At 57.8% G+C, this 26,650-nt stretch overlaps 3 protein-coding genes across 5 annotated transcripts in view; 1 reads left to right on the top strand and 2 right to left on the bottom strand.

Moving 5' to 3' along the window:
• TRPM4 (transient receptor potential cation channel subfamily M member 4) overlaps window positions 1–1,450 on the bottom strand; it is a 37,529-nt gene extending 36,079 nt beyond the window's left edge. The window contains exons 1-2 of the mRNA XM_080827707.1: window positions 1,379–1,450; window positions 1,014–1,081 (exon numbers count right to left, since the gene is read on the bottom strand). Of these exons, the coding sequence (XP_080683833.1) occupies window positions 1,014–1,081; window positions 1,379–1,402 (92 nt within the window). The 5' untranslated portion in view covers window positions 1,403–1,450. The remainder of the gene's footprint in view (window positions 1–1,013; window positions 1,082–1,378) is intronic.
• Window positions 1,451–2,701: 1,251 nt separating this feature from the next.
• Window positions 2,702–6,709, top strand: HRC (histidine rich calcium binding protein). Of its 3 annotated transcripts, none has more exons than XM_080827709.1 (6): window positions 2,702–4,708; window positions 4,784–4,854; window positions 5,378–5,446; window positions 5,689–5,743; window positions 6,205–6,241; window positions 6,399–6,709. In XM_080827709.1, the coding sequence occupies exons 1-6, from the start codon at window positions 2,944–2,946 to the stop codon at window positions 6,433–6,435; spliced, it is 2,034 nt and encodes a 677-aa protein (XP_080683835.1). In that variant the 5' UTR covers window positions 2,702–2,943; the 3' UTR covers window positions 6,436–6,709. The 3 variants fall into 3 exon arrangements, 2 of the variants coding, with proteins under 2 accessions (XP_080683835.1, XP_080683836.1); XR_013968255.1 differs by having other exon boundaries at window positions 2,745–4,708; window positions 6,205–6,308; window positions 6,399–6,531; XM_080827710.1 differs by having other exon boundaries at window positions 2,761–4,489; window positions 6,399–6,541.
• PPFIA3 (PTPRF interacting protein alpha 3) lies at window positions 6,709–24,880 on the bottom strand (the record flags this gene model as incomplete). Its single annotated transcript, XM_080827708.1, has 29 exons — window positions 6,709–7,497; window positions 7,585–7,656; window positions 8,106–8,277; window positions 8,509–8,577; window positions 8,666–8,841; window positions 9,072–9,169; window positions 9,572–9,747; window positions 10,825–10,851; window positions 11,013–11,075; window positions 12,348–12,548; window positions 13,197–13,278; window positions 13,614–13,707; window positions 14,433–14,560; window positions 14,691–14,854; window positions 15,513–15,735; window positions 17,017–17,204; window positions 17,753–17,897; window positions 18,162–18,241; window positions 18,407–18,469; window positions 19,108–19,239; window positions 19,374–19,457; window positions 19,867–20,001; window positions 20,109–20,255; window positions 22,350–22,571; window positions 22,906–22,980; window positions 23,314–23,388; window positions 23,744–23,908; window positions 24,268–24,369; window positions 24,641–24,880. The coding sequence occupies 28 exons, from the start codon at window positions 24,878–24,880 to the stop codon at window positions 7,598–7,600; spliced, it is 3,585 nt and encodes a 1,194-aa protein (XP_080683834.1). The 3' UTR covers window positions 6,709–7,497; window positions 7,585–7,597.
• Window positions 24,881–26,650: the final 1,770 nt, after the last annotated feature.

The raw sequence follows: 26,650 nt of genomic DNA, 5'->3' as shown, positions 1-26,650 counted from the left end.
TGCCCTCCCCAGCCATAGCCAGACTGGAGAGGGCCCAGCTGCTCGTCATTCCAGGCTCCCATCTCTCTTCCCACCAGACCAGAGGTCCCTACACGGCCTTGGCCACACTCACCACCAGTAAAAATGTCTGGAGCACTCGCCCCCAATAACATCCGTCTGTTTATTTGGGCATCATTGCAAGCCTTACTGAACTACTATGTTCCCAGGACTCACTAAGTGAGGAATGGTGACATCTCCCATGCCCCCAACGATGGTCTTGAAAACAACTTCAAAGCCAGAATCCACTGGAGAGACCGTCCCTGAAGGCCAGGGGCTCCCCAAGATAGGCAAACACTGCACGGGCCTCATGCAAGTGTCCCCAGCCACCAAGCCCAAGCACGGGGCCTCCCCCAGAAGTAACTGCTATCTCCCAGGGGTCATCGCGGGCATTTTCCAGCGCCAACCACATGCTGGGCCCCGTTCCAGAAATTCACAAGCAGGTACTTGTTTAAATCCTCACAATAAATGCCCACTCAGGACGTAGGGCCTGGCTTTATGTGCAGGTGACAGATGAGGCCCAGAGAAGTAAAAGGATTTACCCAAAGCCACACAGCACCAGTCCCGGGTGACATCTGAACCCTGCCAGGGCCTGTGCTCCTGATAATTATGCTCCCTTGGGAGCACTGAATGCAGGCTTCTTGGATGAATGAATGAATGAACCAACGGATGAATAAATGAGTGAATGAAACAAACAGCCAAAAGAAAGAGAAAGTGAGGCAAGAAGACGCAGAGAAGAGACACAGGGAAGGAAAGAAACAGAACCAAGCCTGGGGCTTTAACACTGACCCTGCCCAAAGGGAAATTGGAAGAGTCTGCACGGACCCAAACCTTCCCCAATCCCTCCCCCTGGGGAGAGCGCCACCATGGCACGCCCTTGGAAGTGACCGCAGTGACAGGAGGGGGGGGGGTGTAAAGGTGGGCGGGGTCAGTGGGCCGGGACGCTCCGGGGTCGATCCCTGGGGCGAACTCCTCACCCCGCATCTGTGGGGTCAACGATGAATGTCGTGCACGTCTTCTTCTTGAAGATCTTGGGGATCCAGCTCTGGGGACAGGAACAAGGGGTGGGAGGACTCCAGCTCAGTACTATGGATACGAGTCCCCCATCCCGCACCCTTCCCCGGACCCAGGAGTCCGGGACCCCAGCGCCTTCCTCCCCCAGCCCCAGGACTCCCCTAGCCCCCCACTCCTATCTGTCCCCAAGGACCCAGGAGCCCGGAGCTCCCCAACCTCCGGGACCCCCCACCCCGACCCCTTCCTTCTTCTGAACCAAGAATTTGGGTCTCCAGCACCCTCCTCGCTGGGAACCAGGAGGCCACGCCCGGGAGTCCGGCCGCCGTACCTGCTCCTTCTCCGGACCCACCATGCTGCCGCAGCCGCCGCAACCTACCCGGCTCCCCACATTCCCTCCACCAACCCCGATTCCAGACCCGCCCAGGACAAACCGGATCCGCCACTTCCCAGCCGGGGCGGGGCCAGGTCTGGGCGGGGGCGGGGAGTCCTGCGGATGCGAAAACGAGAGGCGGGCCAGACGAAGAGCCAGAGGGGGCCAGAGAGCCAGAGCAGGAGGGACAGAAACCAAGAAAAGGGGTGTCAGAGATCAGAAAGAGACAGACATCCAGAAAGAGGGCACAGAGATCCAGAGAAGGAGGGACAAGAGATTGAGAGAGGGAAAAGGAACCAGAGAGAGGAGGGCAGGACCCAGAAAAGGGATGTCAGAGACAGGAGAGAGAGAAACGGAGATTGGGGCGGGGAGGGGGGAGACAGAGACCCAAGATGGAATGCCAAAGGTAGGGAGGGGGTACATTAATCCATGGTCGGGGGGTGGCACAAAAACTTAGGTAGGGGGCAGAGAATCAGAAAGGGGGTGAACAGAGATTTGGGGGGGTACACTGTCTCAGAGAGAGAAAAACAAAGAGTTGGGTGGAGAGCAGACACTCCGAGTGACAGGAAGATAGTAGAATCCTGTGGCTGGGGAACAGTGGGTGGCAAAAATGAGAGAGGGAGTCCCATAGAGAGGGCTGGGGACCCAGAGGGCCTGGCAATAGTGACAGGGTGAGGAGTGGGAGATAGTGACCCACAGACAGGCAGGGCCACGTGTCTCCTGCCAGCTCTGACAGGGACAGCTGCGGCCCAGCTGGGTAACCTGAGCCCCCCACCCCCCTTGCTGTATTTATAGCCCTGGCCTGGCCTGGGCTCCTGCCCTTGGCTCCAGGGACAGGAGGTCACAGGTGTGTGTGCTGGAGCGAGTTCCTTCCACCCCTGTCCAGGGCCTCCATACTGTCATCCACACTCTCGGCAAAGGCTCCCTCTCTGGCCAGAAACTCCCCAGAAACCAATCCCCAGTCCTTCCATGGCAGAGGTCTCTCCTCTCCAATGGGTCCCTCCAGCCCCCACAGTTGTCTTAGGCTCCCCCCAACTTGGCCCACTAAAAGTCTACCCATTATCTTTGCTGCTACCACACATGAACTTGTTGGCAGCCGAGTCAAGCCCTTGGTCCCCAGTCCTGGCGGGGCTGAGACCCCTTCACCTGCCCCTTCCCCGGCTCTGGGAGGAGAAGGAACAGGAGGGGAGGGGCAGGCGGGGACTGACCCAGAATAACTCAGGGCAGAAAGTAAATTTAGCCACAGAGAGGGGAGGAGAGAGACCCTATTGGCTGGGAGGTGGGGAGGGAGGGCCTGAGAGGGGGGTGAGGGGGCTCCTGAGACAGCCGCGGAGGGGGGTCCAGCAGTGAGGGCCGGGAGGAAGGCAGACAGGCAGAGGCAACAGGGGACATAGCAAAGGAAAGACATAGGCAGAAAGAACCAGAAGGATCCAAAAAGGGGCAAGGACCACAACACTCGTGCACAGAGCCACAGAGGCAGCTGGAGCCAGCCCTGGGAGAAGCTCCGCTGCCTGTCTGTCCCCATGGGCCACCGGGGGCCATGGCTGCACACTTCTCTCCTCTGGGTGGCCATGGCCAGCCTGCTCCTCCCCCCCGCCATGACCCAGCAGCTGAGAGGGGCCGGGCCCGGCCCGGGAGTCGTGGGGCCCTCAGAGGACGTGTCTGGTGACTTTGGCCACCCCATGCACAGCCACAGAGGCCACAGAGATGAGAACAAGGACGTCTCCAGGGAGTACAGTCACGGAGACCACAGGTACCAAGTCCACGAGGTCAGAGAAGAGAATATCCCCGATGAGGAGGTCTTCACCGAACATGCTCGGCAGGCTCATGGGCACAGAGGCCACGGGAACGAAGATGTGGATGATTCAGACGAGCCTGCGCCCCACTTCCCCAGCCACAGAAGCCACGGCCACCAAGACGAGGATGAGGATGAAATTGAGTCCAGCAAGGATCACCATCATACCATCAGGCACGTCCATGGAGGCCACGGAGAAGAGGACGATGAAGATGAGGAGGAAGTGGTGGTCTCCACTGAGTATGGACACCAGGCCCACAGGCATGGAGGCCACGGAAGGGAAGAGGATGAAGATGCTTCTGTTGAGCACCATCACATCCCCAGCCATGGACACCGAAGCCATGAGGATGATGATGATGTCTCCACCGAGTATGGACACCAGGTCCACAGGCACCAAGGCCACGAGAAGGAAGAGGATGAAGACCTCTCCGATGAACATCCCCATCATGTCCCCAGCCACGGGCACCGAGGCCATGGAGAAGAAGATGATGATGATGATGATGTCATCTCCACTGAGTATGGACACCAGGCCCACAGACACCGAGGCCATGGGAAGGAAGAGGATGAAGACCTCTCTGATGAACACCATCATCATAGCCCCAGTCACGAACACCGAGGCCACAGAGAAGATGAGGAAGAGGACATGTCCACTGAGGATGGACATCAGGCCCACAGGCACCGAGGCCATGGGAGGGAAGAGGACGAAGACATCTCCGATGAACACCATCATCATATCCCCAGCCACGGACACCAAGGCCATGGAGAAGATGGGGATGAGGATGAGTCCACCGAACACTGGCACCAGATTCCTAGACATACTCACCTTGGAGACGAGGAGGAAGAGGAAGAGGAGGTCACAGTCACGTTCAGCCACCACGTTGCAAGCTCCCAACACCAGGGCCCCGAGAGCGTGGAGGAGGACGACTTTCCAGATGAATATAAGTCAGCAGCCCCTGCCCATGGAGTCCTCAAGGACGAAGATGAGGACATCTCTGACAAGCTTGGTCACCAGGCTCCCAGCCACAGGCAACAAGGCCACCAAGATGAAGGGCCTGGCCACAGAGGGTCTGCGGAAGACGAGATTAGCCACCAGCCCCTGGAACACATGGGGGTCAAGGATAGAAGCCATTTGAGGGGGAGAGATTCTGAGGTGGGAGAGCAGGAGGAGGAAGACCAGAGCTCCCATGAGGAAGACGATGAGAGCTCGGAACAGGGAGAAGAAGGCACCCACCGTGTCAGCCTGGATCAGCAGGATGAAGAGGATGAGGAGGAAGGTCATGGCCTCAGCCTGAGCCAGGAGGAGGAGGAGGAGGAGGAAAGGGAAGGGAGGGCTGAGGTTCAGACCCCACTGAGCCAAGACCACCGGGAGGGGGAAGAGGAGGAGGACGGGCTGGAGGAAGAGGAGCTCCCCTTCACCATCATCCCTAACCCGATGGCCAGGAGGGAGGTGGCCGGGGGTGGCTCCAGTGAGGAGCAGAGTGGCGAGGACACGGGTAAGTGGTCTGGCCAGGTGGGGGCAGGGAGGAGCGGAGCCAGCCCGCTTCACTGCTGCTCTCCTGTCCCCACAGATCTGCAGGGGGCCCAGGAGTACGGCAACTACCAGCCTGGGTCCCTGTGCGGCTACTGCTCTTTCTGCAATGTGAGTGCCCCGCCCAGGTCCCTCTTCCAGGCTGTCCCTGGAATTTGTCCCGGGGCTCTAAGGTGCCTGGGGACAGCTCTGAGCAAAGGCGGGGCGGGGCAGTGCCAGGTGAAGAAGGATGCTTCTGGGGCCCTGCAGCAGGCAGACTGGCGGCTGGGAAGCTGAGGAGGAGGCCGGGGCAAGGGTCCAAGAGGAAGTGGGGCCTGAGCTGTACCCGCCAACTCGGGGATGGAGGGGAGGGTCGAGGCTCTGTGGCAGAGTCGAGGGTGGGTGGAATGGGCCTGGGGCCTGGCAGGCTGTGGGGAGAACAGGGAGAAGGCATGAAGAGAACACCCACAGGTCCAGCCCACAGCGACAGGGGGACGTGGTGTCACCTCGCAAGAGGGGAACAAGGGGGAAGCTGCTAAGCTCAGTGTGGGAGGTAATGAGCGTGGGGAGCTGGGGAAATGTCCAGGGGGCAGGGTGAAGGGCTGGCTGGTGGCTCCCAAACGGTATCCTCAAACCTGAATCCTCCCGTCCCCAGAGATGCACTGAATGTGAGAACTGTCACTGCGACGAGGAGAACATGGGGGAGCACTGCGACCAGTGCCAGGTGACACTTTCCCGGGACCCAGGTTCCACCAGGCCCCCTGGACACCCACAGTCCCAAATCCTGGCCGCTGCCTTCAGACTGACCCAACCCTCTATCCCCATCCCTGGTGCTACCTTGACTCCACACTCGATCCCGCCTCTAACCTTAACCTCCGACTGGGGCCCCTGTCCGGCACCCGCCCCCATCCCGGCTCCGCCCCGACCATGTCTTACCCTTGTGTCTCTCCCCATCCCCGCCCCCAGCACTGCCAGTTCTGCTACCTCTGCCCGCTGGTCTGCGAAACGGTCTGCACGCCGGGTAAGCCAGGCAAACTCCGTGGAGGCAGAGCCCAATCCGACAGGCCTGCCGGGGAGGCTGCAGGGCGTGGCTAGGCGCGGAGGCGTGGCCAAGGCTGGGAGTCTGCGGGCGGGGCGGGGCGGGGCGGGGCGGGGCGCGCGCGGAGAGGCAGGGCCTGGGCCGAGGGAGGGGTGGGGCTAGATACTGAGGCCTACTTAGGCAAGGGGTGGCAGGTTGAAGGATGGGCCTGCTGAAGCGGGTAGAATTGGAAGAAAGGGGGCTTCAGGAGAATGGGAACACCAGGAGCAAGGAGAGAGGCGCAGGACCTTGAAAGGAGTCCCAACAGAAGGAATTCAGTTGAGGGAAGTAATTAGGACAAGGGGGAGCGAGGCGGGGGGCAGGGGCGGAGCTAGTCTGGATTCCAGGTTCCTCTAACTTCGCCTGTGGTGTACCGCTCAAGCCTCTTATCTTTTCTCCCACAGGAAGCTACGTCGACTATTTCTCCTCCTCCCTGTACCAGTAAGTGTGTGGAGGGGGGCAGTCCCGCTGAGTGATTGGACGACCCTGGGACTCCATTGCCCTGTCGGTAAAAATGGGCAGGTTAACATCCCCATCGAAGCGCCTGGGGCGAGCTTTGGGCACTTGGGCTGTCTAAACCTCGGGTCCTCCTCTCCAGAGCCCTGGCGGACATGCTGGAAACTCCGGAACCCTGACCATCCGGCCGCGGCGCAGACGCACCGGCCTGGCCCTCCGACCCCTTCCCATGAGCCATATTTATTGAATTGCAGTATGAATAAACATGCTCCCCGAAACCTCGTCGTCAGGCGTGGGGTCTGGATTCTCGGGGCACCAGGGAAGGCGCGGGTGGGGACTTGGGACTTAAGACTCATGGGTCGGAGGGAGGGGCGGTCTGGCCTCCCGGTTTCCTGAGGAGGTCGGTTTTCCTAAGGTCCTGACAAATAAATCAGGCAACACGGGAGCTTTTTGAAACAGTTCTCTTTACCCGTGATCACTGAGTGACGCCTGGGGCAGGGAGGCCGACCAAGAGTCTCGGGCGAGGGCTCCCCCACCGTCCTCCCTCCCCCCACGCCACGTCGCCCAGTGGCATCGTGGAAAGAGGATTCTCCCATGCAAACCCCGGAGCCGGAGGGGAACCGGGAGCGCAGTTCTGCACCCCCTACCCCCGGGGCACGGACACGGCCACAGCACGGGGGGCGGAGAGGCCCCGGGGACACGAGACACTGGGGAGGAAGAAGGGACTCCACCCGCAGCTGACCCCAGGCACCGGCGACCTGACGCGGCGGGGCGGGGATGAGTGGCACATGGGGCGAGGCTTGTAGCAGCGAGTCCCCCCTCCCCTCCTTTCGGACGAAGAAGGAAGACTTGGGCCCCGCGACTGGGGAGAAGAAAGGGGAGCGGGCAGCCTCTCCTAGCATGCGGCCCGGGAGGGAAGCCCCGCTCCCTTCCCGCGGGGAAAGGACACCCATCTCCCATCGGAAACTGATCAATAAATTACAAAGTAGAGAAAAGGGAGGCGGAAGTTTGGGGCGGGATTTCTTCCTGCCCTCTTCGTTCCCCCTCTCAGTCCAGTTCGTGTGGTTTGGTCCAGGCCCAGTCCTTTTGTGAGGCGGGGACGCGCACTCCCCGCTCGTCTGTACAGATGGTCCAGTCCGCGGCGCGAGCTCCCCCGCCCGCTCTCCCCGGCGAGACCATACTCTGGGCAGGAGGGGGAACAGCCCAGCCTCTGGAAGATTCTTCCGTCCGAGTGAGGTCACCTGCATTGACGCCGGGGGCAGTACGTGGAGCCGTGAAGATCCATAGTGCCGCCCCGACCCCCCAAGATCGCCCAGGACAGTCCTCACCTGGAGGCCTACACTAGCAGGAGTAGGTCCGGACCGAAACGCCGTCTGCCCGGGAGCTCCCAGAAGTCTGGCCTAGAGGGAGAGCGAGCAGTGGTTTGGTCTGGTGCGCACGCGCGCGCGTGTGTGTGTCACACACACACACACACACACACACACGGTAGGGTTTCTCTGATCCTCAACCCCAAGCGTCCTCTCTTGGATTTCCCTTCCCGCGATGACAACGAACACCCGGCTCCACGCCGGTTTCCCTCCCCTTCCCGCAGCTGTGGATTCATCTAAGGTGCCCCAGGTGACTGTGGGCGGATTCATTTCCCACTTCGGAGAGGGGTGGGGGTTAATCCACTCCACACCCGGAGGAGGGAATTGGCAGACTGAGCAATCCATTCGTCATGTGTCGGGGAGAAAAGGACTAGGCCATTTTACAGAACCTGGAGGGAGGCCCCTGGAATGTAGAGTTGGTCCTTTTCCCACCCCGAGCAAGGAGAAGGGAGGAGGGGCCGTCGTCCTGGGGAGCCGCCCACCTTCCGGCTGCAGCTTGCGGAGAGGAAGCCCCGGAGATCCCAGGGCCCCCGCTGCGGCCGAACGAAAGTTGGGGGGCAACATCTCAGCTGAGTCGGGGGTTACGCCTCGGAGGTCCTTCTCTCGAAACATCTTCCGCCAGGACGGGGAGCGGCTGAAGGACTTGGCGCTGTCCTAGGTATAGGGGCCGGGCCGGCGATGAGCAACGCGGACGAGTTCAGCCCCTTCTTTGGACTCCGCCCCCTCGGGTTGCACCTCTCCCTTAGCCCCTCCCCTGCCCTGGCCCCGCCTCCAGCCGCCTCGGGCCGGTGCGGTCAAACCCCATCCTTCAGCTCAGGCCCAGCCGGTGTCGCTAGCAGCTGAGCCTCCACGGGGTCTGAGCCTCGGGACTGCCGCTGCGCCCACCTCGTCCAGCCTCCTGTCGGTGCCCAAGGAGATGAGGTTGCTGAACTCCTTCTCCAGGAGCTGCCGGGCCTGGGGACGAGAGATGGAAGAAGGGTGGCAGCGTGCAGTCTGCGAGGTGGGGGGTGCCCCGTGTGCCCCGGGCCGAGCGGCCGCTCACCTGCGCATTCTGTGTGGGGATCTGCAGGAGCAAAGCCAGGTCGGAGTAGTCGAAGGTCTCGTCCAGGGCGAGCAGCGCCCCGTGCACCCCACTCTCCGTGAGGTTCGTGGCGAATTCCTTCAGTCCCAGCCCGGACACCCAACCCATGACCCGCTCGTTGGACCACACCATCACGTCTGGGACAGAAAGGGCTCTCAGTGGCCGGCCGGTCCAATTTAAGCCCCAGGTCTCCTCCATTTCCGTTTTCCGGACCCCGCCCCCTATTTGGCCCCGCCCCCTCCCCATCCCTTAATCACACCTCCTCCCCACCTGCCCCAAACTCCTCAGCCCGGCGTGGTAGTGGCGTGGTAGTGGGGGGGAGCGTGGGAGTGGGGGGGACGGGGAAGACTCCTATGCTTCTACTCACCTCGGATCTGGGTCTGACTCTCTTCTCGCCTCCGCTCCAAGTCCTTCCGGTCATAATTGAGCCGTTTCAGGCACATGATCCCATAATGCAGACTCACCCTGGGCAGTAGGGAAAGCGGGGTCACAGAGGAGCCTTCACAACTCCAGCGGCTGCTGCTGCTTCCCTCCCCGCTGGCTGTGGTCTTCTGGGAAAGGTTGGGGAGTTGTTCTACTGGGTCAGTTTTTGGGATCGCTGACCCTCCCAGGACTTGGGGTATTTTCAACAGGCAGTTCCTACTGGATAACCCGGACAGGATGTGGGGTCAACGAGCCAAGCTGTCTGAGGACGTGAACTTTTGCTAGCAGGCCGCCTTATTGGCGGAAGGGACACAGAACTCGGGATTTCCTGAGAATCCGGGTGAAAGGGCCACCGATGGTTCCCGTCACCAGTCCCACCGGCCAACGACTCTCTAGGAGCGAGGCCTCCCCTCGGACTGTCCCCCTCGGCCAGGCAGCCCCCACCTGTGGAAGCTGTCCACCATCTTGAGCTGGCCCCGGAGCTCCTTCTTGTTAAGATGATCTAACATGCGGGCGTCCACCAGCGACTCCATGAAGTAGCTGCGGTACTGGGGCAGCCCCAGGCTGGGCAGCCAGTCGTTCCCCACCCACTCGTGGTTCATGTCACCATATGCCAGGATCTGGGGCCATGGGCAGGTGGGGGGAGGGGTCAGGCCCTCTGACCCCTTCCCATGTCCGTAGGAGGGTGCGCTCCAACCCCCTGACCCAAGGTCGTTCTTTCTCCACCCCACCTTAGGACATCGGTCAACCTCTGCTCAGGACGATGGACCCATCCAGTGGTCTCTTACACCTTCCTAATAACAGAGCAGACCCTTGTCTCCTGGGAGTGTGGGCCCGGGACCCGCAGGATCACCATCACCTGTGCACCTGCGAGCACTGCAGCATCTCAGACCCTCCCCCTGCGGGGAAGCAGAAGCTGCTCTCCCACCACAGCCTCGGGCTACGGGAGGGGTCAGGGGGGAGAAGCACGAGTCCCAGCTCCGAACAATGCATCAGCCCAACATCGCTCTCCCCAAGTCGGGACAACCGAGTCTTTCAATGTAGCTGTCCCCACAACACACGATAATGGATCCATCCATCCCTCTCGCACTGTCCAAAAATACCAGTCTCATGCCCCAGGACAGTATTCTGGATCGGCCCAAAGTCCTGGCCCAAAGTCCTTCACTCCTTTTAGCGCATGGAAACAATCAACACCTTCCCCCCCCACCCCGCCCCCGCCCCACCGGAAAGGAAGACCCAGGTCCAACCTAGCTCTGCTACCTCAGGGGAGTTCACGCCTCTCCCTTCTTGAGAACAAAGTGTAGCTCTTCCTTCCCCGCCAACTTCTCAGCCTGACCTGCGGCCCCTCCCCAAGATGCTTCCCCCCTTTGCCTCGGGACACTGGAACAGCCCCACTCCCCCTCGATCAGAGAGAAAAGGTCTCCCCCTAGTTACAGCACTGGAACAGCCCCTGGAGCCCCCGCAACCCACGATAATGGAATGGCCCGAGCCCCACCCTAACGATGGACTAGTCCAGGCTTCTCCACCGACCCCCACCAAGCCACAGTGAGACAGTCCAGAGCCCGGCTCCACGCAGCGGCCCCCCACGCGGTGATGATGGAACGCTCCGGCGAGGGGGCGGGGCTTGGGGAAAGAGGGGCGCGCATGCAGCGTGCACAGCCTGTTCATGCGTCCACGTCCCACCCCGCGCCCCCTACCTGCTCCCAGCTGATCTCCTTGGTCTCCTGACCCGTTAGTAGGAAGAGGGGAGAGAAGGGGTGGGTTAAGGGGCCGGCGGAGGGCGGGAGGAACGAACAGACGGACGAACAGACGGAGATTCGCCACCCCCAACTCCTCCCCAGGAGAGTCAGTGCCACCCCCAAGGCTACCGGCAGGGGTCACTCACAGGCTTGGTCGTGGCCGTCAGGGACTCCATCTCCTCGTGTGTCATCCACACGTTTCCTGTGGACTGAGGGGCGAGGGGTGTTACGGGGATTGAGAGAAGGCTTCTGGGTGGGGGAGAGATGTTCCTAGAGGCCCAGACCAGGTCCGCTTACATACATTCTGCTTTCTGCCTCAGAAAGGCCCGTCACTGCTGTGGGCCAGGCAGCGAAAGAGAAACGGGATGGTCATTTATTGAGCACCTGCTGTGTACCAGGCAAAAGAACATGGGCTTTAAGGTCTGGCAAGTTCAGGTTTGAATTGAGGGCCTGCCCGGGTGTTTTGCTGTGTGGCCCTGGGCACATCACCTCTCTGACCTCTCGCAGGTGTGTGTAAAGTGACTTTCAGAACGAGGGGGCAGATACAGCAGTGGGGTGGGACAGAAGTTTGGAGGGTGGTAAAGGGGCTGTGTATTCGCATTTACTGAGCACCTGCCCCCAACAGCCCCACGAGTTTGGATTTCACACATGGATTCAGACGCTTCTGTAACTCCTCATGCGAGTCAGGCACGGTTGTAGGGTCTGGGACACACGCGGGGAAATTTGAAAATGGACTGAAGAGATGAAACTGACAATAATCGTCACGTTTTTAGGTATAAGGGCGCGGTGGCTGCAGGGGAGAACATTCCTTTTTTTTTTTTTTTAGGGGAGAACATTCTTACTGCTCGAAGATGACCCGATGAAGTAATTTTTGCGGGCTAACCAGTAATGGTGTCCACAAATTACACTGGAGAGTCTCAGATACACACACACACACACACACACACACACACACACACACACGCCGGATTGGGCATGGCACACAGAAGTTTGGGCACGGAACAAAAGGATAAACTATTAGAAGGCCATAAACACTAGGGGGGAAAATTAGGTGTTAATGTGCTGGGGTGATGGGGCAAGTGACTAGTTTAATCCTTGAGTTAGGGAGGCTTCCTGAAGGCGGTGACATTTGAGCTGAGACCTCGAGGATGAGAAGGTGTTGGGGGGTGGGGGCGCTCATCAAGGACTTTGTAAGGAACCATATGAATTTGGATTTCTCCCCCGGATGGGGATGGGGTCCTGTCTGTGTAAAACAGACGGAGGTAGAGGGGAGGCAGGGAGACCTGAGAAGGGGCTCCCCCACGCCGCCTCCCCCCCCCACCCACCCCCCCCCCGCAAAGATAATCCAATCCAGCTGAGACACAAGGGGGTGAGGGTCTGAGAGACGAGGCCGAAGTGAGCGAGCCCAGGATTGGCTGGTCTGAGGGCAAGAGGCGGGGCCCCGAGGCAGCAAGGGGTGGGACTGGCCCGCAGACACTCACCGTGCGGGAGGAGGCGGGCGCTGAGGGCGAGGTGAGGGAGACCATCTCCTGGATGGCCAGGCGCAGCTTGAGCCGGTGCAGCGGGTTGCTGATGCCGATCTCCCGCTGGATCTCCGTGTCCGACAGGTTGGCCATGATGGCCCCGCTCTTGACGTTGGCCCGGCAGGCGGCCACATACCATGCAGGCATGCCTACCCACAGCTGGACAGAAGGAGGGCGGGAGGCGGGGAGAGGGAAGGAAGAGACACACACGGAGAGACAGAGACAATATCGGGGGAGACACAGGGGGAGAGAGAAAGCAAAGGAGAGAGGGAGATGGGAGAGGCGGGAAAGTGGGCAGTGAGAAGCGATGGAGATGGGGCAAGGCAAACAAGAAGAGAGGGAGTCAAAGGGAGACACGGGAAATGGGGGGGGGCGGGGGAGTAGGAGGGTAAGGCCAGAGTCACCGGATGGGGATGGGGAAAGAAGGGAAAGAGGAATGGGGAGGGAAGGGAGCCAAGACATTGGGAGAGACACATGGAAAGACCCAGAGACATGGGAAGAAATGCGGGGAAGGACAGTAATACAGAGATGGGGAGAGAGGCCCAGAGAATCCCATACAGTGAGAGAGAGATGTGGGGAGACACAAACAGAGAAAGCCAACAGGACAGCAGGACCAGGGGGAGGGGGACAAGGAGGAGGAAGGCGTTCAGCTCAACAGGAAGACTGACGTCTCTCAGGGCCTCACCCCCCTGCACCCACCCGCCCTGGGCCAGGAGGAGGATGCTGGGTGGCCCGTGGTGACTCTGAGTGGCAGGGCTGTCACAGGAGTTGGGGATCAAGAGTCGGGGTATTTCTGGGTCCCAGTACCTCCAGCCAGGAGACCACGGTGGGCCCATCCCAAGCAGCAAAGGGCAGGCCCTGGCGGCAGGCCTCTTCCAGAAGTTCGTGCCTGTGGACAGAGGCCTAGTAGGGCAGGAGCTCTCAGGGACAGAGAACCCCCCCCCAGCTGTCCTGGATGGGGCCCTTCCCCACAAACCCCCTCCAAAGCACAGTTCTATCTCTCAGTGGGACGCTTCATGAATTTGCCTGGCATGCTGGTGCAGAGGCCATGCTAATCTCTGGATCGTTCCACTGTTAGTACAGCGGCTGCCAAACTGAGCCCCCAAAGCACTTTTTATGAAAGGTAGAAAACTTGGAAGGTTTAGGGGGCAAAAAAAAAAAAAAAGTGACTCTCTGTAAGTGGCCTCCCCTAACCCCCAGCCCACCCTACACACACACACTCACTTCCTCTTGTTCCGTCGGTCCTTGTCTCCTGGGCCCGTCAGCTTGGCTAACCCCAGAGGGTCCGTGGCCAGTGTCTCGTCTGAGGGTGTTCCTGCTGAAAGCAGGGAGAGACCAGAGTCTGGAGAGTCTCAAGTAGGAAAGAGACTCTCTGAGGTCAGGGGTGCTGAGAAGGAGGCCAGCGAAGCAGAGGCCCCGGGGGAGTGATAATGCCAAACAAGAAGCGATTCCACCTCCCGGGTGGGGAACTGGAGACGTGCCCAGCATAGGGCTGGGTTCACTGGGCTGGCCCCGGTAAGGGGGCAGAGGGATGCTGGTAACTGGTTCACCACTCTCTGCCCGGGAGGAAGGGAGGAAGGGAGGGCATATTCCCTGATTTGTGGTGTTCGCTGATTTCCATGATGTAAAGAATCCCACCGATTTCAGGCTACCGATGTAAGGTCAGCCAAGCCCATAAAACTCCTGAAAATTAAACTCTTGGCTTTCACAAGCCAGTACAAGCAGGTTCCGGCACACCATCTGCCCTGCCTTTAGGTGGTCCTCTCTCTTTCTCTATTTAAAAAAATAGGTAAATGCAATAATAAAATTCATTTAGCTCCCCACCTCCAAGTCACCCAGGCAGGCCTCAGAGAGCCCTGTCCTCTCCCTCTTCCTTCCCTTTACCTCTGCCAAGTCCTGACCCTTTCACATCCTATGAATTACCAAATGAAAGAAGACTCTCAGATGAATGTCAAGTGAATTTGTGAAAAGGAAGAAGGAAGGAAGAGAAGAAGGAAAGAAAGGAGAGAGGAAAGGAGACAGGGTTGGCATCAGGGTCCTCACCCAGAGAAGAGCTGTCCCGGCCTGGTGGTCCCATTCGCCCCTTCTCCTTCTTGCCAAAGAGACGGCCTATGGATGACTTGATGCTCTTCTTCTTGGGGGCTTTGTGCAGGGAATCTGGCGTGCCCTCACTGGGTGAACAGGACAGAGTGAGGGCACACCCCCTCTGGGATGTCTCCTCCCCGGCCAAGTCCTTGCGCCTTCCCCAACACACCCTCCCAAGAAAGCCCCTCCCTCATCCCATCCGCTGTCCCTGCTGACCTTCCCCGCGAGGGCCCACCATCTTCCAGGGATCCCGCCTGCAGTGCCAAGGCCTGTGTCATTCTCTCAAGGCGGGCAGAACGGGGAGTGGGAGGTGGGGTGTCTCCTGGGATGGCTGGCCCCTCCCCTCGTGGAGCCCCAGCTTCCTCCTTGGGGACATGATTCTGGGGACAGAAAGGCAAGAGAGGCTGCAATAAATTAGAGGAGTCATGCTGGGGGCTCTTCATTAGTTGGGATGTCTATGAGGGGGTGTCCAGGATGCCCCTGGTTTGGGGTACCATTTCTTAAAGCAGCCTAGATCAGGTGGGGTGAGCTGCAGAAACACAAAAGCAATGAGTCGGCCTGGAGCTTGACCAGCCGGTTTTGATGTATCCCAGCTTCTGGTGTCAGGAGTGGGATCTGCTCAGGCTCAAGGAAAGCTAATGAGTTACACATTCTGGAAGTCAGAAAACTGGGTGCAAGGCAATGAAATGGGACTAATATGTCCTATTCCTCCTCAAAGATCCATTCCGAGGATCTAATATTTGCTCTCAAATGTATGTTTAGTCACGGAAACCTTTAAAAAAAAAAAAAATGAAGAAACGTACTGCGTAAAACAGGTAAAAGCAGGCCAGATCTTACTAAAGTACTAGTTAGGGTTCAGAAACCCCATGGCTCAGCCTTCCCACTACATCCTCTAACTTGGATCTTGTAAGGAAAGTGAAGGCTGCTTTTGAGAAATCACTGGTGTGAGGGTTTTTTGCTGCTGTTGGTTGGGGGGCCTTGTCTCTGATCTCACCACCCCCCGACCACCCCACCAAAATGAGACTTCAGAACACTCACGGCTTTGTCAGTGCCCTCACGGGCAGGGCTAGGTGGTGCCAGACGAGGCGTTGAGTGGCCAGAGCTGGGAGGGGAGGGGCTGGCAAGGGTAGAGGTAGTGAGGGAGGGGGGCAGTGAGCAGCTACTGCGGTAGCGGCCCAGGGAGTCAAGGCCAGAGCCAGACACCCGGCTCTCCAGCTCCTCTGCCCTTTGTTCCGTTGTCTCCTTCTCCTCTTGGATAAGCCTGAGGAGGAAAAGGGGGCAGACTGGGTGGAAGAACAGAAGCAAGCAATGGGGACAGAGGCAAGCAATTGGGGATTTCAAAAGGCCCGGAAGGCTTGGGAGTCGGGGAGAAAGATTTCTGAGGAAAGCATAATGAGGTCAGAGGGTCTTGGTGCATTCATCATGGCCTCATAGGTTCAAGGGCAGTCAAGGGGTCATGAGAGGCTCAGAAGGTCACGGAGGGATAAGGGACAACAGGAATATCAGGGTCTGCATCAAGGCTTCCATGATGATAACCACATGGTTCTATAAAATCATAAAAAACATCACTAAGACGGGCACCTGGGTGGCTCAGTGGGTTAAACCTCTGCCTTCGGCTCAGGTCATGATCTCAGGGTCCTGGGATCGAGCCCTGCATTGGGCTCTCTGCTTGGCAGGGAGCCTGCTTCCCTTCCTCTCTCTGCCTGCCTCTCTGCCTACTTGTGATCCCTCTCTCTGTCAAATAAATAAATAAAATCTTAAAAAAAAAAACCCACAACAAAAAAACAAAATAAACAAACAACAACAACAAAAAATCACTAAGGGAAAAAGGCCCAATTCTAAGGAGGAAAGAAAGAGCAATATCATAATAAGATCGGGGGAGATCAGGGACTCTGAGGTCAACCTAGGATCTGAGAAGTTCATGGAGTCATCTGAGTCAATGCCTCAACTCACAATGACTTTGGATGGAAAGTGGCGGTCACGTTGGTGTATTTGCAGGGGCCCATGGAGAGTGCATTGTTAGAGGATTGTCAAGTAGGGCAATTTCTGGGAAACCAGGGTAGACTTTATGTCAGTAGGGGATTTGTGATAAATCAAGGATTCTTGTTCTATTAAGTAAAAATTCTTGGTATCTTGAATTGAGGTTCTTGAAGTATTAGGGTGGGACTCTTGGTGTTTGAGATTGGGGACCTTGTGTTGTGTTGAGATTCTTGAGGCAGTGGGAGACCCTGGCTACTAGTTGTGTGAAGCCATGACACTGAGGGTGTGCTGAAGGATTCTTGGTGTACTGGCTTGAGAACCTGGGTATTTTGGGAATGCAGTCTTTGCTGTGCTGGGAAATTATGAATACTGGAGAGAGGACAGATAGACAGGAAGCACAGAGGAGGCCGCTGGGTATATCCTGAGGAATTCCTAGTTACTAGAGAGAGTGTTGGGGTGGGGGAGTTCCTTGAGGATAGTAAGAGAGGAGATATGCTCAGGCTTTCAGAGGAGCTACGGGGTCAGCTCGGGCAGGGTGGAGGAGGACTGAGCCAGCGCTCACTTGATCTCCTTGTTGATGGCTTCCAGCTGCTCCTGAAGCATAATGGCGAGTGTCTGCACGTCGGCCTGTCCGCTGGGGGAGAGCAGCTCGGCCCCAAACATCCCCTCAGCCTCCTCCTCATCTGAGCCATCCAGCTCCCCAGGGAATGGGGGTGGCATGGACCCTGCAGGGGCAGACCGCTCCCACTCCTGTCTCTGTGTGGGGACAGAAGGATGTCAGGTGTTGGGGCTTCCCTCACCTCTACTGACCTTGTCCACCCTCCATGACCTTGCCCGTGTCCCTTGACAAGGACTGGCCTCACCTTATGATCCAGCCCACACACTTTTCCAAGCCCAGCTTTGTCTCTTGACAAGTCCCTTTCCTTGACCAACTGCCCCAACCAGGACTCTACCTCGTCTCCTGATTCCACCATTTCCCTTTTCCCTTGACTCAGGCCACTTCCTTTGTTCATCCTGCATCCCCATTATAGGATTCTATACCGTGCCCATCCCCCACTCACCACCCCTCTCCCCACCTCATCATTCCGCTAAGGTTCTCACCAGGTAGCAGGATATCCACGTGAGGAGACATCGGGCAAGTGGAGAGGATGGAGTTGCAGGAGAAAAAAAACAACGTGGGTCCAGGAGACCCTGCTTCTCAGCCCAGCCTCCTTCCAGAGCCCCACCTAGTAGACTCTCTTTCCTACTGTTGCCCACCCACCCCCTATTCAGTCTGGGCCCCACAAGTGGCTGCTGACCTTGGAGGGCTCATCCTTGACCCCTGACCAGCGGCTCCTCTTGCCTGCCCGGCCACTGCCAGCCCCATAGGGGTCCAGGTGGGCACCAGAAGGTAGTGTGGGTGCCTGGGAGTAACGGAGCTCCAGGGCACTGCCGGGGAGAGACCTGTGGGCATGAAGAGAGACCAAGGGGTCAGAAAAAGGGCAGAGAGGTCAGGCATCATGGGAAAAGCCCTGGCGTTAGAGGAGTGAGAGAGGGATCTGAAGTCAGAGGGCAGAGGCCATGAAGTCAGGTGTCAAATATAACAGGAGTCAGTGAAAGCCATGGGAGGAGAGGGAGAGGGCGTGGGGAAGACCTGGAGATCAGAAAGGATGAGCTTGGCCAAGGGAGCTCCTATGGGCAGGGGTGAGGCAGAAGGACTAGTGTCACCTGGAGTAGGAGGACGGTGGCCTGCCCCGAAGCTGGTCGATCTCCATCTGCATCCGCTCCATCTCTGCCAAGAGCTGCTCCTGGTGGGAGGAAGTTGAAGGTATCAGGTCAGAATCCACCCCATCCCTGAGGAATTGCCCCTCCCAGCCTGGCTGATGTCAACACCCCCCCAACCCCGCCAGCAATGTCTGCTCCATGTCCGCGGTCCTAGGCCCCCATATGCTCTCCTCCAGACCCCTCCTTACCTTGTTGAGCAGAAGTTCATCCTGAAGCTTCTTCATGTTGGCTATCTCCTCACTCAGTGAATTCTGTGGAGGACAGTGGGGGGCAGTGAGGGGCTGGAGCCTGGAAGGGGCATGACCTGCGGCTCTAAGAGTCCAGAGACTGGTCGAAGGCGATCCCAGGGGAATGAAGTGGGCATAAGTGGTGAGCTGGAGGGCATGGAGCTTATGGGGCCAAAGACGCATCTGGGGAGGGGAATGCCTGGGAGCCCCAGAATCCAGCATCCTGTGTAATAAAGATTCAAAGTCTGAGGGTCCATGGGCGCCTGGGTGGCTCAGTCTGTTGAGCGTCCGACTCTTGGTTTCGGCTGGGGTCTTGATCTCAGGGTCCTGAAATCAACCTCCCCTCCATTATCTCCCTCTTCCTCCCCCGCGGCCCCGACCCCTGCTCCCGCTCTCTAAAATAAATAGATAAATAAATAAATAATCTTCAAAGTGTGAGGGTCCAAAGGGTCAGAGGCTTGGGGAAAAGCCAAGAACTCAGGGGGTGGGTGCACCCAGCTGTTGGGGTGTTTAGACCAGGTACAGACCCGAGAAGTCTGTTAAATTCAAATTCCAGATGCCCAGATTTTCATTTCAGCTAAGGGTTTGGGGAAAGGTCTGGGGCCCCGGGATGGTGGCAGGAGGCGGTCTAGGATTGCAGGTTACTGAAGTCCCGGGCACACCTTCTCCTCGAGAGCCCCCATGCGCTCCTTGAGGTGCAGCTGTAACCGTTCATTGGACTCGCTCAGCAATTTGTCTACCGTCTCTGACAGCCGCTTATTGTGGTCATCGTTCATCTTCTCCCGTTGCCGTGCCTGCCCAAAGGACAGCGAGACAGGGACGCTCTAGCCCACCGGGCCCAGAGCCCCGCGCCCAACTCCACCCCCTCATCTAAGCTCCAGCCCCAGCTTCAAAGCCCCAGCCCCTCTGCAGTCGTCCGCCCCCTCACCCGCTGCAGCTCCTGGTTCTTCTCCTCCAGCTGGGCCTCGAGCTGCCGAAGCCGCTCCTCGAAATTCCCGTGACGTTCCTCAGCCTAGCGGACAGGAAGCCAGGGCCTCTGACTTTGCCCCACTAGGACCCAGTCAGGCTCAGGCCCCGCCTCTCCCAAGGCTGGGGGCCAGGCTCCGCCCCCCAAGCCCCAGGCTCCTCCCCTGAGAGACTCCAGACCCGCAGTAGGATTCGCACCCTGTCTCTTTCTCGGGGGTCTGTTCTGTCCCTTTTGCGTTCCAGGCCATCCTGTCAGTCAGGACTAGAGAACCCCCAACCCCTCACAAACCTCCAGGTCCTGCCCCCCCGTTCCAAGTTCCCTCCCTTTCCTAGACGCCCGGACCCGCCCGTTTCCCCAGAATCTACGAGGCAAGTCTCCTACCCCTCCAAACTGAAGGCCCGGCCTCATCCCTCTACCCCACACCCCCGCCCTCCCGCCCCACGCCTCTCCTCACTTTGTTGAGCGCCGCCACGCGCTGGGCCAGCTGGGCCTCTATCTCCGGCAAGGTCTCCGCCTTCTGCAGTGTCTGCTGCAGCTTCTGCTTGGCGTCGTCCAACCACTCCGCCAGCTGACGGCTCTTCTCCTCACTCTGAGGGAAGGCAGACATGGGGGTGGGGGGTGAAGGCGGAAGGACAGGAGCCAGGTCACACAGGCCGAGGCCTCACCCCCATGTCCCCTCCCTGGCCGTGCCCCCACCTGCCGGTACAGCGACTCCTTGCTGGCCAACTCGTTCTCCAGCTTGTCATTGGCATCGTGCAGAGACGTGGCCTCTCGCTGGGCACTCAGGTAGCGCTTCTCCAGGGTGGTGATCCGCTCCTCCATATCCTCCCGCTGCGCAAGCGCCTGCAGAGGCCGCAGAAGGTCACGTGGACGACAGCTCCCAGCAAGCCCCGGGGTGGGGGTCGGGGGGCGGCGGGTAGTGTAGGCTTAGAACCCCAGACCAGGCACCCCAGGGTATCCTGGGAAATGAAGTCTCCCGCTATCTGGGCGTCGGAATGGCGGAACCACACCTCCCAAGAACTGGAATAGCCAACCTTAAGGACCCCGACCACCCAAGAGTTCAAACGGTGGTACTACACCTCCCATGAGTGTCTAGGGCGTACTGTCTTAGACCCTCCCCATATGGATGACCTGAAGCCCATGGGATCGGAAATCTCCACTCTCCTTGGCCCACTCCCCCTCAAAAATCCAGGCCTTAGGGGTGCCTGCTGGCTCAGTCAATAGAGCCCTGTGACTCTCGATCTTGGGGTGCTGAGTTCAAGCCCCACCTTAGCAGTAGAGTTTATTTAAAAATAATAATAAACTGGGGCGCCTGGGTGGCTCAGTGGGTTAAAGCCTCTGCCTTCGGCTCAGGTCATGATTCCAGGGTCCTGGGATCAGGCCCCACATCAGGTTCTCTGCTCCACGGGGAGCCTGCTTCCTCCTCTCTCTCTGCCTGCCTCACTGCCTACTTGTGATCTCTGTCTGTCAAATAAACAAATAAAATCTTTTAAAAATAATAATAATAAACTACCTCTAAAAAAATTCTAGTTGTATGCAACTGATGAATCACTAAATTCTACCTCTGAAGCTAATAAGAAAGAAACATCTAAGTAAATAAATAAATAAATTCAGGCCAGATTTTTCAGCAACTTCTAGCACAGCCCAGCTTTAGAATTACAGAGCAAGTGTCCTAGGGTCTCATGAAAAACAAAAGTCCCTTCCACGTGGGAGGAAAGATCTCCCAAGAGGCCCATGTTAGCACAGGCTCAGAAAAACCTAAGTCAGGACTCCAGGCTCTCATGGAAGATGGACTTCTGTCTGGGAGCCCCAACAGGACCATCCAGGCTTAAAATCTGAGGTTAAAGTCCCAGTGGATGATGAAAAACAAAGTGATCGCTCTTCTTTCTCATCCAGTGACTTGCAGAATCCATATCCTACATTTCCCAGCAGTCCCAGGGACATAGGAGTTAGGATCAAGGGGCCTAAGCCAAGATGGGGTGAAACGCAGACAGAGGAGTTCAACTTAGAAGCACAAGAGTGGGGTGCCTGGGTGGCTCAGCTGGTAAAGTGTCTGCTTTGGGCTCAGGTCATAATCCCAGGGGTTGTGGGATAGCCCTTCCCCCAGACCCCTCCCTGCTCATGCTCTCTTTCTTAAATAAATAAATAAAATCTTATTTTTAAGAAACGATTGTATGGGGGCGCCTGGGTGGCTCAGTCAGTTGGGCGTCTGCCTTCGGCTTGGGTCATGATCTCAGGGTCCTGGGATCGAGCCCCGCATGGGGCTCTCTACTCAGGGGGAGTCTGCTTCTCTCTCTCCCTCTGCCTGTCACTCTCCCTACTTGTGCTCTCTCTCGCTCTGTCAAATAAATAAATAAAATCTTTAAAAATAAATAAATAAATAAAGATTGTATGTATTTATTTGAGATAGAGAGAGCAAGAGAGCACGAGCAGGGGGAGGGGCAGAGGAAGAGGGGGAGAAGCAGGCTCTCCACTGAGCAGGGAGCCCGATATGGGACTGAATCCCAAGACCTGAGATCATGACTTGAGCCGAAGGCAGACGCGTCACTGCTGAGCCACCCAGGTGCCCAATAAATAAAATCTTAAAAACAAAACAAAGCAAAAAAAAAAAAAAAAAAAAAAGAAAGAAAGAAAAAAAGAAAAAAGAAAGAAAAAAAAGAAAAGAAAAAGCAGCAAAAGAATTTCCCAATGATAACCTATCTCGGACCAGTTATTGAATGCCTACCATGTGTGTGTCATGTGCCAACCCCCCGGCAAGTGTCATAAATCCCATTCTACCGGTGAGCAAACTGAGGCTCAGAGAGGAGAGTCCACACAGCTTGTGGACCGATTCCAGGTTCCACCATTCATGAGCTCTGTGACTCTGGGCAAAGGGGGATGGGGAGGGTTAGGGGGAGGGAGAGACAGAGGGCAGCCCACCAGGGGCTCCGGCCTCACCTCCTTGAGGTCGCGCTGGAGCTTGGCGTTAGCTTCCTCGGCCTTACCCAGCTCACGGTGGGCGGTGCCCAGCTCCTCCTCCAGCTGGCTCATCTGGCGGCACAACACCGCCAGGCGCTCTCGCAGCTGGCACACCTCCGCACGCTGCCGCTCCAGGGCCTCCTCCAGCTCCGCGGTCCGCCGGTTCGAATCCCCGCCAGGACCAAGGCCATTGGCCAGGGGCTGGAGTGGGAACAGTGAGAGAAGAAGGAACAGAACCCAGAGTGGGGAACACAGAGATATAGAGATAATACAAGGATAAAGTTGATGCAGGGGACGGGGGGGGGGGGGGAAGGAGGGGGGGCGGAATCAAAGGTCAGTCTAGAGGTCGCAGAAGTTAGGTGACTTGAATCAGAGGTCAAAGACCAGTAAGGGTCTTAGGACTCCAGGTGTCATAGAGCCAGTGAGGATCACACCAAACATTAAAAAGACAATCACAAAGTCAGGGGACTGAGTGGAGGTCACAGGGATGGGGATCCTTGAAGAGCCAGGGGAGCAAAGGACTACCGCCTCTCACCTGCCCATCCCCATCCTTGCCGGGCTCCTCCAGCCCCGACCGGCGCCTAGACAGCTGCTCTCGAAGGCTCAGGGTCTGGGAACCGGAAACGGAGATCAGGACGAAGGGAGTCCTAGAGCCCGCAGCTCTACTTCCCACTGGCACTGGTCCTGCTGGAGCCACCCCATCCCACAGTCCGTCTTTAAACCCTGTGCCTTCATTATATATCTCCTTAGCTGTTCAGCCTGAAGAAGTCCACCGTTACTCTTCCCCCTAGCCTCCTTGTGGCGCTGTCCTCTATATCCCTAATTTTCCCCATCCAACTATGTCCTCCGTAGTCCGTTCTTTCCCTTTGCCCCAACCCACTCAATCAGCTCCACCCCATTGGTAGCTCCCTTAGTCCCGCCTCCTCCTTGGCCACGCCCCCACCTCTTGATTGCTCAGCTCCAACTCCTCCTCTAGCACCGCCACCCGCTCCAGCGCCATCCGCAGTCGCTCCCGGACCTGGGGATGAGGGCAGGACAGAGTGAAATGGGATCAGAGACAATCTAAGACATTTGACTGTGAGGCCGAACACCCCTGGGACGGCCTGATAGGGCAACATTAGCATTCCTCTACCTATAACGGTTGTGCAGCTCCAACCAGTTACCAAGGCAGCCCCACCCACCGGTAGCCCCCACTGAAATTCATTTTTCAACCAGTTGGGTCCCAGTCTGAGTCGCCCGTCCCAATCGATCTCAGTTAAAATTCTTCCCACTTAGGACATCCCCAATGAATCACAGCCGGAATCTCCCATCCAGGACAGCCCTAGCCGACCATGGGCTTAAGTTCTACATCCAGGCTCTTCCGATTCTCATACCTTCTCATCCAGGGCCTTGTGGTGCTCGAAGAGGGATTTTAGAGCCTTGAGCACCTCCACCTCGGAAGAGACCCCACCCGGGGACTGGGCCTGGCGCTTTACCACGGTCATGCGCAGTGACCTCTCGTGCCTGGACACCAGGCATTCCAGATGTTCAAGGAGAAGCTACAGGGTTAGGTCACCGGGCCAAGGAAAAAAGGCAGGGCAGAGGACAAGGGCAGTCGAGACAGGTGGGGCGGACACACGGAGGAAGAGGGGAGCCAAGCAAAGAGGTAAGGAGAGCGGTCAGGATAAAAGAGGGATATGAGAGGTAGGGGCATGGTCCAGGAAGGAGTGGTGCAGGGAAAGAACAATTATGGAGGTAAGGGAGGAGATGTGAGGGAAGGAGGGACCAGAGGAGACCAGCCAGGAAGTCGGAGTAGGGAGAAGACAGGAAGGGAAGATGAGTAAAAAAAGACGGGTTAGGCAGCAACACCTTTGTGGCCCCGCCCACCCCGTTTAGGCCCCGCCCCCACACCCCTCACCCGCGTGTTGTTGCGCTCCGCCTTCAGCTCTGCAATCTCTTCCTCCCGCTCCAGCAGCTGCTCCCGACATAAGTTCAGTTCTTTCGTCAGAGCCGCAAACTCCTGTCCAGATGTGGGTAGGATCCGGACAATTAGATCAATCCTTTCCCCATGTCCCTCATTACACGGGTCTGAAAGTTTGAAGGCCCCGCCCTCCCTGCTAAATCCCGCCCCTTCCAGCGGCTCAGGCCACGCCCATCGCCGGCAAGGCCCCCCCACACCATGTACTCCTCCCTTCCATGCACGAAGTCCCGCCCCTTCCGGACCGCCCCCTCCGCGCCTTCGGTGGCCGAGGTCCCGCCTCCCGCAGGCCCCGCCCCGGTCCCGCCCAGACCTGGGGCAGAGCGATGCTGAGCTGGCGCTGCAGCGAGTCCTTCTCATGGCCCAGCTCGCGCAGCCGCAACTGCGCTGTAGCCAGCCCGTCCTGCGCCTCGCGGAGCGTCTCTAGCAGGCGCTCGCGCTCCGTGAGCATCGTGACCATAAGGCGCTCCAGCTCGCCGCCCGCCTCGTCCGGGCCCAGCGCCGAGCCCCGCCGGCCATCCTCGCTGATGGTGGGCATCACCTCGCACATCATGGCGGCGGTGCTGGCCTGCGGGAGTGGGGAGGGAGCAGGGAACAGAGACCGGCCTTGTCGAGGCACTGGCAGAGAAACTGAGTCACGGCCACCGGGATACTCCATAGTGGAAACTGAGGTGGGGCAACCCAGGCATTGTACAGGAGAAACTGGGGTCCATCCGTTCTGACCAAGGCACAGGATAAACTGAAACCCATTGCTCTCAGGAAATCAGGCCCAGCTACGTGGGTGAGAGAATCTGGGGAAACCGGGGTCACACTCCATCAGGCACTGGCAGCAAATCTAAGACCACTCTTGTCAGAGAAGCCAAAGCCAGGTGACCCATTGCCTCAGTCAATGTGGGAAAATCAGTCCACCTGTTCTGACCCTACTGGGAATACCCATGAGCCCACTGCATGAGTGAGAAGACAAGCCCAGCTGAGAACCATGCCTTCAGGAGGTCAAAGAACTGGGGCCACAGAATTAGGTCAGTGGTACTAGTACAGGGTCACAGGGATGGCCCTCACCTATCCAGCCCAACTCCTGCCGCCAATTTCCCAGATACCTGGACCCCAGCTCCAGATATCTAAAAAAAAAAAATTCTTTCTCCTAGAAAGAATCTAAAAAACACTCCACTTGCTAGCCATCTCCCACAACCCAGGAGTCCAAGATCCAGCTCCCTCCTACCTCAAGTCACAGGAGGCAGGGCCCCCAACTCCCTTCTCTCCCCTAGACCCCGGAGTCTGAGCCTCCAGCCGCCTCTTCCCCAATCTTGGGGGTCAGACAGGGACACAAGAATCCGAGCTTTCCACCTCCAACCTCAGACCCAGAAATCCCGGCCTGCGGACCACTCCCCGCGCCCCCCCCCCCCCGCAGAACCCAGGAGTCCAGGCCCCCAGGCCCCAGGAATCTGCCTGTATTAGCCGTGGGCGGAGATGAAGGGAGGTCTCCTGAGCCGCTCCCTCCACACACATCAGGTCAGACGGGTCCAGCTGGCCTGGTCGAAAGCAGGAGGGACTTTCACTCCATTCCCTCCTTTCCTTCTCTCCCTCCAGGCAGCGGCATAACCGGTTCTGACAGTGGATAGTTCCCAGCCCCACCCAGCATGCAGACTATGTCCAAAACCTGGAACTGGGGTCTTGGACTTCAGTGAGAAGAGGAGGGGATGGAGGGCCCTGGAAACTGGGAGTGAAGGTGGCTCGATGCCTGTACCCTTGGATCTTTGAAGAGGTACCCCTGGGAATCTAGACACTGGCATGTTGGCACTTAGAGGCCAGATTTAAGACAATATTTATAAGGAGACAAGTCAAACCAAATGGTATCTAAACCCAGAACCTACTCGGGAGGTGCAACACAGGATGTTTCCGAGAAGCCACTCTAGAACTTCAAATTCACTGAGAAGGAATAGAACTTAGCAAGGCTGGGTGTAGGATCTAGAAGGCCATTGGCATGAAGACAGTACAGAGTGCAGAAAGGACATATGTATCCACATGTACAGGTGCTTGGGGTAAATTCCTTACATAGGGCCAAGTAGAGGGGCATAGTCTAGAACCCAGGTCTGGAACCCGAACCAGTCAAAAGCAATCCAATAAATTAAAGAGTGGTCTGGGTCACTGAAGAACCCCAAACACAGAGGGGAGCATAATGATACCTAAGAACACACCTAACGCGATGCATGACAAACCTAGTCAGGAGACATCTAGAACTCAGAACCCATCAGGGAGGCAGGTGTAACAAAGAATATAGCAGGGGTCACACTCTCAGTGTTATCATGTGTCTAGATGACAGACA

Source organism: Martes martes (assembly GCF_963455335.1).
Source record: "Martes martes genome assembly, chromosome: 17".
NCBI lineage: Eukaryota > Metazoa > Chordata > Mammalia > Carnivora > Mustelidae > Martes > Martes martes.
The sequence above is the reverse complement of the archived record's forward strand: the minus strand, read 5'-3'. Positions and strand labels throughout refer to the sequence as shown.

Coding starts and splice junctions, on each gene's coding strand:
- HRC (XM_080827709.1), top strand. CDS start 2,944: ATGGGCCACCGGGGGCCATGGCTGCACACTTCTCTCCTCTGGGTGGCC. Junction 4,855..5,377: donor GCTACTGCTCTTTCTGCAAT/GTGAGTGCCCCG, acceptor TCCCGTCCCCAG/AGATGCACTGAATGTGAGAA. Junction 5,447..5,688: donor AGCACTGCGACCAGTGCCAG/GTGACACTTTCC, acceptor CCCCGCCCCCAG/CACTGCCAGTTCTGCTACCT.